This window comes from Bos indicus, chromosome 9 (assembly GCF_029378745.1).
Source record: "Bos indicus isolate NIAB-ARS_2022 breed Sahiwal x Tharparkar chromosome 9, NIAB-ARS_B.indTharparkar_mat_pri_1.0, whole genome shotgun sequence".
Classification (NCBI taxonomy): Eukaryota; Metazoa; Chordata; class Mammalia; order Artiodactyla; family Bovidae; genus Bos; species Bos indicus.
The window spans coordinates 71,864,064-71,876,630 of NC_091768.1; the positions used below are offsets into that span (position 1 = coordinate 71,864,064).

The 12,567-nt window shown below is 34.8% G+C and overlaps 1 protein-coding gene across 14 annotated transcripts in view; it reads left to right on the top strand.

The window, feature by feature from the left end:
* EYA4 (EYA transcriptional coactivator and phosphatase 4) overlaps nucleotides 1–12,567 on the top strand; it is a 365,716-nt gene that overhangs the window by 280,910 nt on the left and 72,239 nt on the right. For 11 of the 14 annotated variants that reach the window (XM_070796186.1, XM_070796188.1, XM_070796187.1 and 8 more), the window contains 2 exons: nucleotides 6,489–6,613; nucleotides 8,702–8,770. In XM_070796186.1, coding sequence (XP_070652287.1) covers nucleotides 6,489–6,613; nucleotides 8,702–8,770 — 194 coding nt within the window. The remainder of the gene's footprint in view (nucleotides 1–6,488; nucleotides 6,614–8,701; nucleotides 8,771–12,567) is intronic. The other 3 variants (XM_070796197.1, XM_070796199.1, XM_070796198.1) reach the window with 1 other exon arrangement.

Below are 12,567 nucleotides of genomic sequence, written 5' to 3' on the forward strand. Positions count from 1 at the left end.
TATAGTCCATGGAATTTTCCTGGCCAGGAATTTTCCTGGCTAACTGTTTTCTTCTCCAGGGGATCTTCCCAACCCAGAGATTGAACCCGGGTCTCCCGCATTGCAGGCAGATTCTTTACCATCTGAGCTATCAGGGAAGCCCTTTTTCAGCTAAGGAGAATGAAAAGGTTTGTTTAACATTTAAATAGGAAGTTATGAGAAAAGCAAATGCCTGAACGCTTGTCCATAAATGCTTCTGATGGTCAAAATGAAAATTGGCTAGTTAAGTAGACCTTGAGAGTGTAGGACACAGAGCCCTGCATACATACTGTCCACTTTGTGCAAGAGAAAAGCTGTCATGAGAGGGAATGCCTTTGAAAGTCTAGGATGCTTTTGCGTTTCTTGGGTCATGAAGAATTGATGGAATCTCAGCCTGGAAACAAACAGGCTATGACTCATTACTAGGGTCTGTGCAGAAGGAATCATGGTTTCTGAGTTACAGTAAACTCTAAATGCACAAATATAAAGCATACTCTTCTTGGGTTTTGAAGAGAATGTTTAAGTCTGCTAGAAACAAATTCCACCTATGCTACAGATAATGCAGACAAGAACCAAGAAGACAGCTTCATGTAATAGGCAAGTCTTCTTTCTTTTCTTTTTTTTTAAAGAGTTTTTGTTTTATTGTTGTTGTTGTTTTCCTATTGTCCAGAAAGATGCTAGTATTCACGTAGCGTTATGACATGGGTAGAAAATGGTATCGTGGAAGGAAAAAGGGGGCACCTTTATACATACATACATACATTCCTTTAAAAATTCTTTTCCATTGTGGTTTACAACAGGATATTGAATATAGTTCTCTGTACTTTTAAAAAAGGGATTACCTTTAAATACGGTAATGTAGATTTGGCAGAGTGGATGCTTATATTGAGTTTAATAACCCTTGAAAACCACTCAAAATGTTTCATTGCAGAAATATGCGTTCCTGATAGTGATTTCACAATGTGAAAGAATTAAAGTCACTTAAAAGAAAAATGGGAAACATACAATGTGACAGGAAGAACCTGTGCTCTGGCATCAAATAGATTTGAGTTCCAATTTTACTGCCACTACTTTCTATCTACAAGGTCTTAGGCAGGCTGTATATCCTTCTTGAGCCTCAATTTCTTTATCTATAAAATATGGAAAATAATATGCACATCAGTGTGTTACTGTAAAGATTAATAGAGAGGGTATTTTTGAAGTACCAAGCATAGGCTGTGTCTTACAGTATGGACTCAGTAAAAATAGCATGTAATCAATTTTCTGCTGTTGCACTCTAAGGTAAACTTTATATTTTATATATTACTTTGTAAACAAATTAGACTTAAAAAGAATCTGAAGTTTAACATACAAAAGAAAGCACAGGAATACTCTTATGGTATAATTGATGACAATAATGCATGCCTGTTCTCTAAAAGCTCTATTAATTGTAAGATATCTCAAACCCATGAAAATGAATTCAAGCAAAGGGGACTTACTGTAAAGATTCAGATAATTGCATTTTGGATTCCTGGAAACTGGAATGTAAGATACAAAGGCAATTTTTGCTTTGCTTTGCAGGAGGGACTTCTTCCTGCTCCTCTCTGTGATGTGGGCTTCATCCTTTCATTCCTGACTGATTTTCCTCGCTTCCTCTTTCATGTCGTTCACATTGGCTGTGAGCCACCACACTACCTTGCAGCTTCAGTAATACCACTGACCAGATGCTTTCCCTAGAACCCCCACTTTGAATTCATCAAAACCCAGCTAACAAGTTCTGAGAAAATTTTCCAGACTCTCTAACTTCACACTGATTTCTGTCTGTTCCACTCGGTGGGCTCTTAATGTACTGTTGTTTTCTATGCACAGGAACTGCTTTCTCATTTAGAAATAGGTCTAAATTTATACCATAAATTTCTTGAGAGTAGGACCATGGTTTCTCCACGCAGCAATCCTAACACTTGAAACAGTACTTTGCACATTATAAGCAATCATTCATTTGTTTGCTGGAAGGGGGCTTCAGGATGGGGGTCACATATATATATCTATGGCAGATTCATGCTGAAAAATGGCAAAACCATCACAATATTGAAAAGTAATTATCCTCCAATTAAAATAAGTTAATTAATAAAAAAATCTTTATGTTGGTTTCATTCAGAGAAAATAAAATCACAAGCATTAGTTGTTTACTATAATTAAGCCCATTATCAGGAGTATGAGACCTCTGATACTTTTGGGGGTTCCCACTATTCTCTTGTCCTCTGTGTCTTTTTTATCTGGTTGCTATAAAGCTTTCCCTTTATCTTAAGAATTTGACTATAATGTACTGAAGGTTTGGTTTTCTTTTTCTCATTTGTTGTGTTTCAAGGCTTTATGGGTGGCTGTTTATTATCAAATTTGGCCATTATTTATTCTGAAATTATTCTGTTTCATTCCTTTCCTTGCTTTCTGATAATATCCCACAAGTTACTTATTTTTTGTTGTTATTCAGTTGCTAAGTTGTCTCGGACTCTTTGCGACCCCTTGGACTGCAGCATGCCAGGCTTCCTGTCTTTCCTTCACTGTCTGACAGAATTTGCTTAAACTCATGTCCGTTGAGTCAGTGATGCCATCCAACTATCTCATCCTCTGTTGCCCCTACTCCTCCTGCCCTCAAACTTTCCCTGCATCTGGGTTGTTTCCAGTGAGTCGGCTCTTTGTATCAAGTGGCCAAAGTATCTGAGCTTCAGCTTTAGCATCAGTCCTTCCAATGAATATTCAGGACTGATTTCCTTTAGGATTGACTGGTTTGATCTCCTTGCTGTTCAAGGGACCCTCAAGAGTCTTCTCCAACACCACAAATCGAAAGCATCGATTCTTTGGTGCTCAGCTTTCTTTACAGTTAAATTCTCACATCCATACGTGACTACTGGAAAAACCATAGCTTTGGCTAGACGGACTTTTGTTGGCAAAGTGATGTCTCTGTTTTTTAATACACTATCTAGGTTTGTTATAGCCTTTCTTTTAAGGAGAAAGTGTCTTAATTTCATGGCTTCAGTCATCATCTGTAGTGATTTCAGAACCCAAGAAAATAAAGTCTGCCACTGTTTCCACTTTTCCCCCGTCTATTTGCCATGAAGGGATAGGACCAGATGCCATGATCTTAGTTTTTTGAATATTGAGTTTTAAGCCAGGTTTTTCATTCTCCTCTTTCACCTCATCAAGAGGCTTTTTAGTTTTTCTTCACTTTCTTTTTTTCCTCTTTGCTTCAGTTTGGATAATTTCTACTGGCTCAGTTTCAGATTTACTGATTTCTTTTGCAGTATCCTTATAAGTCCATCCAAAGACTATGTTTTAATTTAATATTTATTTATTTTCTATTTTATAATTTTCATTCTAGAACTTTCATTTGGGTATTTCTTGGTGTTTTCATATATTTTCTATAAGCAATACGTAGATATAATAAATACGATATTATAGATATAATTCATAATTATATGCATATAGAAAATATATGGGCTTCCCAGGTGGCTCAGCAGTAAAGAATCCCCCTGTGATGCAGAAGCTGCATGAAACACAGGTTCTATCCCTGAATCAGGAAGATCCCCTGGAGGAGGGCATGGCAATCCATTCCAGTATTCTTGCTTGGAGAATCCCATAGAGAGAGGAGCCTGGCGGGCTACAGTCCATAGGGTCACAAAGAGTCAGACACAACTGAAGTGACTTAGCATGCACACATGCACATAAAATATATATGACACATATGTATTCATGCATATATGTATTTATATACATGGCATATATATATATGTATATACCTTGTGTGCTTATCTTTTCCTATAATTTTTTTATACATACAAAATAGTTTTTCAATCCTTGTTTGTGCATTCCAAAACCTAAGTCACTTGCAAATCTACTTCTTTTTACTGTGTTTTATCTCTGTTATGTGTACTATAGTCCTGCTTCTTGTTATGACTCAAGAAGTCATCTGCACATTATGTACAAAATATTTATAGTATTCTGAATACTATGTATGTGTAGTCTTCTGAAGATTATGTCCAAAAAGCCAGTAGAGACTGAAGCATGATATTTGTTTTGTTGTATTTCTCAATAAGTCTAAATCTTTGCTCTGGCTCGCAGTGAAGGTGAGGGTCTGAGCATTCAGATTCCTCTTGGAGTTGAGTTGAGCTGAAGAGAGACTGAATAGCCCAGCTTCCAACCTCCTCTTTTGATAGTTCAGTATATGAACTAGAGAGACACTGACGTTTCAGACATTTTTGGTCTATATTTTTATTCAGTATTAGTATCACCCTTGTACCTGTAATTTTGATAAATTCAATCATTAGTTCTAATAGGGTTTTGTTTTTCTTTAATGGATTTCTCAGAATTTTTTACATAAACAATTATGTGCTCTGTGAATTAACCTTTTTTACTTTTCTAAGCTTTACTCCTTTTATTTATTCATTCTTGTTTTCTCCCACTGACAAAGAATGCTGATAAAGTTGTGTTGAAGTGGAAAAAAGATATCTTTGCCTTTTCATATCTTTTCTATAAGCAATACATAGTTATAATAAATATAATATTATAGATATAATTCATAATTATATGCATATACAAAATATATTGGCTTCCCAGGTGGCTCAGCAGTAAAGAATCCTCCTGTGATGCAGAAGCTGCATGAAATACAGGTTCATCATTAGTGAACCTGTGAGAAGTAACTCAGTATTTCATCATTAAATATAATAAAAGATGTAGATTTTTCAAGAATGATCTTTATCATATGGGAGGAAAATGCTTCTTTTCCTAGTTTGCTGAGAGTTGTATGAATGGATGATGAATATTGTGAAGTGGTTTTTATACCCATTGAAAACATATTCTGTTAATATATTGGATTGCATTTTTTGATTTTCAGGTGTTAACTCAGTTTGAATTCTTAGGATTAAACACACCTGGTCATCATATATTATTCTTTTTAGTACTGGATTTTATTTGATTATATGTCCAATATGTCAAAACTATATTTTCACCTATGATCATGAGAAATATAGATCCATAATTTTTTTTTCTTGGCATTGCCTTTGGCAGATTTTGGATCAGAGTAATTCTGGTCACATACAATAGAGTAAAAAGTGTTACTCCTACTTTTTCCAAAAGAATTTAAAAAATATTGTTGTTATTTTTCCTTAAATGTCTGCTAGTATTCACTAATGAAATCATTTGGACCTGGAGATTTTTTCAAGTGTTTAATTATGTATTCAATTTAATTGTAGGACAGCTTGTAAAAGTTGTTAGCCATTTTTGTAGTTTATGTTCTTTTAAGAAAGTCTGATTTTATCTAAATTATTGAATTATTTGGCATAATGTTGTTTATAATATTATCTTACCATTTTTAATATCTTTAGTATCTCTAATGATCAAACTCTGGATTTGTAAGTTGTCTATATTGTTCATAGATTTTGTTTCAGCGATTTTTGCTTTTTATTGTTTCCCTTCTTCGACTTACTTTGGGTTCAACTGCTTTTCTTTTAGTTTTCTTAAGGTGGGAAGATCGTTCTTAGATTTTAAATCCTTCTCCTTTTCTTATGTAACCATTAAAAGGTATATATTTCTCACTAATGGAGAAGGAAATGGCACCCCACTTCAGTACTCTTACCTGGAGAATCCCATGGACTCCTCCGTCTGGCTCCTCTGTCCATGGGTCACAAGAGTCAGACACGACTTAGCTACTAAACCACCACCAACCATTTCTCACTAATCACAGCTTTATTTGCATACAAAAAAATTTGATCTGATTTTTCCTAAGACTTTATTTTTTAGAGCAGTTTAACATTTACAGCAAAATTGAGAAGTAGGTACAAAGATGTCCCATCTACTTCTTACCCTACACGTGTAACCTCTCCTGTTACCATTCCAGCCTCACTCGCCAGGATGGTGCATTTGTTACCAAGGATGAACCGACACTGTACATAGTTTACCTAGGGGTTAACTCTTAGTTTTGTACATTCAGTGGGTTTGAATATTGTATAATGACACTCATCTTTCATTACAATATAATACAGAGTGATTTTCACTGTCCGGAAAATTCTCTATGCTCTGCTGTTCATCTCTGCCCAGTCCCACTCCTGGCAACTATTTTTATGCTGTAGTTGTCATATATTTTACTTTTATCTTCTATTATCAGTTGGACAGTTCACTCTTTCATGGATTAAAAAAATATAAGATAATTTTTTTGTATTTACTTAAATTTACCTTTCTGTCACTCTTCATTTCTTCCTATAGATGTGAGTTGTTTTTTTTTTCCCCCAGTTATTACAAATAACCAATGAATCTATCATGGATGCTTTACTTATTTATTCATTTTTGATGGACTGCCATGTTCACCTAGTTAACAAAAAATCCTTAGCTATGGGTTTCAATTCCTGTTATTGTGAGATCACATGCATGTTCAGTAGAGTGATTTATGTAGTTTGTTAAGAAATCACTGCTGAAATTTTCAAATTTATCTCTAATAGGTCTATGGAAATGCAGGACCTAGCAAGTCCTCATCCTCTTGTTGGAGGTGGTGATACTCCTGGAAGCTCCAAATTGGAGAAAACTAATCTCAGCAGCACTTCGGTCACCACAAATGGGACAGGAGGTAAGTGTACAACCCTGAAGACACCCTGAATCACATTGCAATGTTTGTTGTAATTTTACATGGTAGAAGTATGCTAGTAAGTAAATATCTCATTAGCAATAACATCAGAGTATTATATACTTAGTGGATTATTTGTTGTTCTGTTCATTTTCTTGATATTTTTGCTCCTCCTCTATAACTGGAAATATTCAGAAAGAATAGATAGCCCTGAGCAACATTTTAAAGGTTTTTAGCAAGGCTTTCTTTTTGTATTTGCCGTTGTAAATATTTTTTAAAATGTACAAAATGTGTCCAAAGGATTTACATTCTGATCTTAACACACCCCCCCTCAAAAAAGAAATTATGCTAGTTTTGGGGTTTATTTTGAATTTTAAGAGAAAGCCTGCTCCAAAATTGTTCTTAAAAATGGTTTTGGAAATAGAAAAATGTCCATATCTGCTGCATTTTCTTTTCAAAGAGAGAAATACCTAACATGTATTTAGAATAGAAATTGAAATTTTTTTCAGACATCTCATTTGATTAGCTTATAATTATGTCACAGCATATGGCAACAATAGCAACTGTTTAAAATATTCCACCCTATTGCTATTATAAAATACATTCAACTTGTAAGAAAATATGATCTGATATTTGCATCAGAATATATATATGTGTGTGTGTGTATATATATATATATATATATATATATATATATATTTCAAAAGCCTATACATATATACGGACTTCCCTGATGGCTCAGATGGTAAAGCGTCTGCCTACAATGCGGGAGACCCAGTTTCAATCCCTGGGTTGGGAAGATCCTCTGGAGAAGGAAATGGCAACCCACTCCAGTACTCGTGCCTGGAAAATCCCATGGATGGAGGAGCATGGTAGGCTACAGTCCATGGGGTTGCAAAGAGTCAGATACAACTGAGCGACTTCACTTGTACATATATATGGGCTTCCCTGGTGGCTCAGATGGTAAAGAATCTGCCTGCAGTGCAGGAGACCTGGGTTTGATCCCTGGATGGGGAAGATCCCCTGGAGAAGGGAATGGCAATCCACTCTAGTCTTCTTGCCTGGAGAATCACAATGGACAGAGGAGCCTGGCAGCTGCAGTCCACAGGGTTGCAAAGAAATGGACACAACTGAGTGACTAACACTATACATATATACGCACATATATACACATATATGGGCTTCCCTGGTGGCTCAGAGGTTAAAGCGTCTGCCTGCAATGTGGGAGACCTGGGTTTGATCCGTGGGTCGGGAAGATCCCCTGGAGAAGGAAATGGCAACTCACTCCAGTATTCTTGCCTGGAGAATCCCGTGGATGGAGGAGCCTGGTGAGCTACAGTCCACGGGGTCGCAAAGAGTCAGACACGACTGAGCCACTTCACTTCACTTCACTTCATACACATATATAAGCTGCATTTTAAATTATTCACAGTTCTTTTGAAGTTTTGTAGATTTAGTTGTTTTCATTAATGAGTGAAAAATTATTTGAAAATTATTTTAATTTATAAGCTATTCATGTTATTAGATATTAGCAAAGCATTTGCCACATCATATTTTCTTTTAAATTTATGAAATTTATACACCTCTTTACACTTATTTTAGAATAACTGTGAACTCTAAAATTTTCTTTGTAGAGTTGTGTGGATTGCAACTTGCCTGTATTTAATCATTTTTTTACCCAAAACCCTTTGTAAATTAACATTTTCCCTGTTTATAGTGTTTATCTGTCTCTAAACATGCATCTGTAATTTCAGCTAATTAATTGTAGGATTGCAAATTTATAGGATTTTTTAGTGATAACTTGTGGAGTAAGAACATTTATATTTAAACCTTAACTTGGATGTAAATAAGAGATTTTTTAAAAATCCCATGCACTCTGAAATCAGACCTGGAAGGTCACTAATCATTGTTCTATATATATTTAACTGAACTAAACAGACCTGATACACTAAAATGTAAAAATTACGCCATGCAGTTGTAATTGTGGCAAGAGGGCCAGAAAGCAGTACAAGCATCAGTGCAACTGATGACTGTCCTCGTACACTGAGCAGGCATTCCGACAATGAACCCCTATGCTGTTCCTGTTCTCAGGGGACAACATGACTGTTTTAAACACTGCAGACTGGTTGCTGAGTTGCAACACCCCCTCCTCCGCAACAAGTATGAGAGATGATGGTACACTGCATGTGTTTGGATGTGTGGATTTGCCCTTCTGGTTTGCTTCCTGTTGCTGTTTCTGTTTGCACTCCCTTTTCTGTATTCAGTTCTTATAAAAAGAAAAGGAGACATGAACACACCTTTTAGTTGTTTATTGATAGTTGGCTATATTTTTCATATCAACTAGTGTTCTAATCTTTGGTCAGTGGTGTTCTTTTCTTAGGTTTTTCATAATTTTCACAAATGGCTGCATCTATTACTTTTCTAACTACTTATCTGTTCATTATATGGTAAGAATTCAGCACAACTGTCACGTTAATAAGAGCAGTTGAAGCAGATTGTGCCTATGTATAAATTCAGTCTCCATAGCCTGTGAGTGTGTATGCTCAGTTGCCCCAGTCGTATCTGACTCTTTGTGACCCCATGGACTGTAGCCCTCCAGGCTCCTCTGTCCATGGGATCCCCCAGGCAAGAATACTGGAATGGCTTGCTATTTCCTCCACTAAGGGATCTTCCTGACCCAGGGATCAAACTCATGTCTCCTGTGTCTCCTCCACTGCAGGAGGATTCTTTACCCACAGAGCCACCTGGGAAGCCTATAGACTTTCATAAATTAAATTCATAGCATGGCAGAAAGATATTTTATATTTTGTAGACTTTAATAAACATTACGATTAAAATGCTTAAAGTAATAATAACTTATAAAACTTACCATTTAAAAAATTTCCAGTAATGAAAGCTATGTTTTTAAAATTATAAGTTGTCTCTTAAGATGTTTTGAACTATAGATGTTAGCTACAGTCCTTTATTTACATATATATGATATAAATATGGGTTTCTCTGGTGGCTCAGTTGGTAAAGAATCTGCCTGCAGTGCAAGAGACGTGTTTGATCCCTGGATCAGGAAGATCCCCTGGAGAAGGAAATGGCATTCTACTCTAATATTCTTGCCTGGGGAATCCCATGGACAGAGGAAGCTTGATGGGCTGCAGCCCATAGGGTCACAAAAAGTCAGACATGACTTAGTGACTTAACAACCACCAATATAATACACTTTCTCCAAAACCAAAGGTTAAACTATCAAAATTTAAAAATTAAAACCATATAAAGCTTCTGTGGAATCTCCCAATTCTTGGATTAAAAAGAAGAGCTCAGGACGTGTTAGAAATGTGCATTACAAGCAAGCAGCTGGAATAGCCACAGTTTGCCTGGACCTTGCTGTATGTAGATTAAATTTGATGTATGATCAGTGAATAAAGAGAACTCCGTTATGCCCATTATTTAAATTTTTATAATTTTAGTTTCTTTTTTTCAATTCCACACTTAAAACATACTTTTCATATGTAAAAATATGTTGCCAGAATTTAGTTCCTCTTAATAATAACTCAAGGGTTTTTTCCTGTAAACAGCCAGACAGGAAATGTTTTAGGCTTTGTAGACTATGCTGTCTCTGTCTCATCTGTGCAACTCCATCACTGTGCCTCAGAAGTAGCCATAGGCACTACAAAAATGAATAAGAGTGGTCAGGTTCCAATAAAACTTAATTTATCAACTATGAAATTTAAATTTCATTAAATTATCATGTAACAAAATATTCTAATTTTCATGTTTTTATAAACATTTAAGATTTTAAAATCGTACTTAGCTGTTATTCTATTCTAAACTATTAACATAACACACACAACTTTACAATAGTGAATATATATAATCAATATTTAGTAATTTACATCTAATTTCCAACAGAAACATTTTTCTAAGTGTAAAACATCAAGTTTTCCTGGTTCTTTGTATTAATGTTTAAGAGTTGTGTGACCATATGGGAAAAACAAAGATTTCTGTGTCAGGAGGGCTATGGATGTGAAACGTGGTAATGTATTTACCAGCTGTGTCTTCTTAGACAAGTTACTTAACCTGTCTGAGTTTTAATTCTTTTCTATAAAAGGAAGCTAGTAATACTTCACTGGCAAGGCTTTTGTTTTAAATTATATAACGTATGTAAATTTTTGGTAATATAAACCAGCTTCCCAGGTGGCTCAGTGGTAAAGAATCCGCTTGCCAATGCAGGAGACACAGGACACATGGGTTCGATCCCTGGGTTGTGAAAATCTCCTGGAGGAGGAAATAGCAACCCACTCCAGTATTCTTGTCTGGAAAATTCTATGGACAGAGGAGCCTGGTGGGCTACAGTCCATGGGGTTGCAAAGAGTTAGACATGACTGAGCATGCACACACACAAATCAGTATAATCCCTTTTCTTTAATTAATAATTCATTGATAATTAGGCAACAGTTTTTAAGGAAAATGTAAACATGCAGTGTGTTAAAAGACCGTCCAATGCTTAGTCAAATAATACATTTTCTTCATTTAAAACATGTAAACTGGCCACAGAGGCAAACTTTTAGTAATTAAATGTTAAGTATACTTTATTAATGATAATACAATTTTATTTATTTATTTATACATGTATACTTTATAAATTTAATTTATTTGTATATATCATTGACAATATAATTTATTTATAAATTTTAATTACATAATATAGTTTATTATATCTTGGTGGCATAATGATATGAAATAGAATTTAAATGACTCTTTATGCCATGTATTTGTAACATAGCTAAGCATGTGGTGCACATTTCCCATTGAGAGTAAACTATTTTATTTATAATTCTGGATTTTACTGATGGAATTAGATTACTTTATAAAATTATTATAATAAAACAAAAAGCAAAAGCTAATTTAGTGGCTTTTCAAAATCTTTCCATTAACTCTAGATTTTCAAAAAGATAATTTTAATAGTTTTTACTAATATGACTACCAATAGTATCACCTTAATATCCCACCATACTACCTTGGTGCTATATAAATATATTATATTATTCCTTAATTTATAAGGGTTCATCACCTTAATCCTAATTATATAATAATATCTGCAGATTTATATTGGAACCTAGATTTTCCTTTCAAATCTTTGTCACTTGTTAAATTGTTAAAATGAAGAACAGTCAATAAAAATAGAGTAAATACAATCATACCTTGGCATATAGATCAGTGGTCAACAAACTTTTTTCTGTAAATAGTCAAATAGTAAATATTTTCAGCTTTGCAGGCCATATGTCTCTGTTGAAACTCAACTCTGCTTTCATTGCACAAAAGCAGCCATAGACAATATGTAAACAACTGAGCAGGACCATATTCAAATAAAACTTCATCTGTGAACACTGAAATTTGAAATTCATAGAATTTTCATATATCACAAAATATTATTCCTCTTTGATATTTTTTAACTATTTAAAAATATAAGGATCATTCTTAGCTTACAAGCTATACAAAGCAAGCCATTGGGTAGATTTGGCATTTAAGGTGTAGTTTGCTGATCCTGATACAGATTCATGTATGTTATTTCATGTGTCATGCTTCATGTGTTTGCATGAATATGTATGTAAATGCATGCCAATCATGTGAAAAGTTACTTCCATATATAAGATTCTAATTTCCCTAATAGCGTTAAGATACATGATTAGCTTACTTTATATGCAAAATACTTAGATTCATTGGAAGTTCTTAGGATACGGTCTAAATGTGAATTTTCACTTTCTCACTTAAAATATATCAAGTTCCTGTTATATGCCAGGCTCTGTGCTAGGAAATGGGAACCCAGTGACCTATAGAACATGATACTGGCCATCAAGGGACCAAAAGTCTAGCAGAGGGAAACAGAACTGAAAATAATGAGTGCATAATGTGTTCAAGGTGGGTGCACAGCAGAGGGAGGGAATATTTGATTCTACATGGAGATT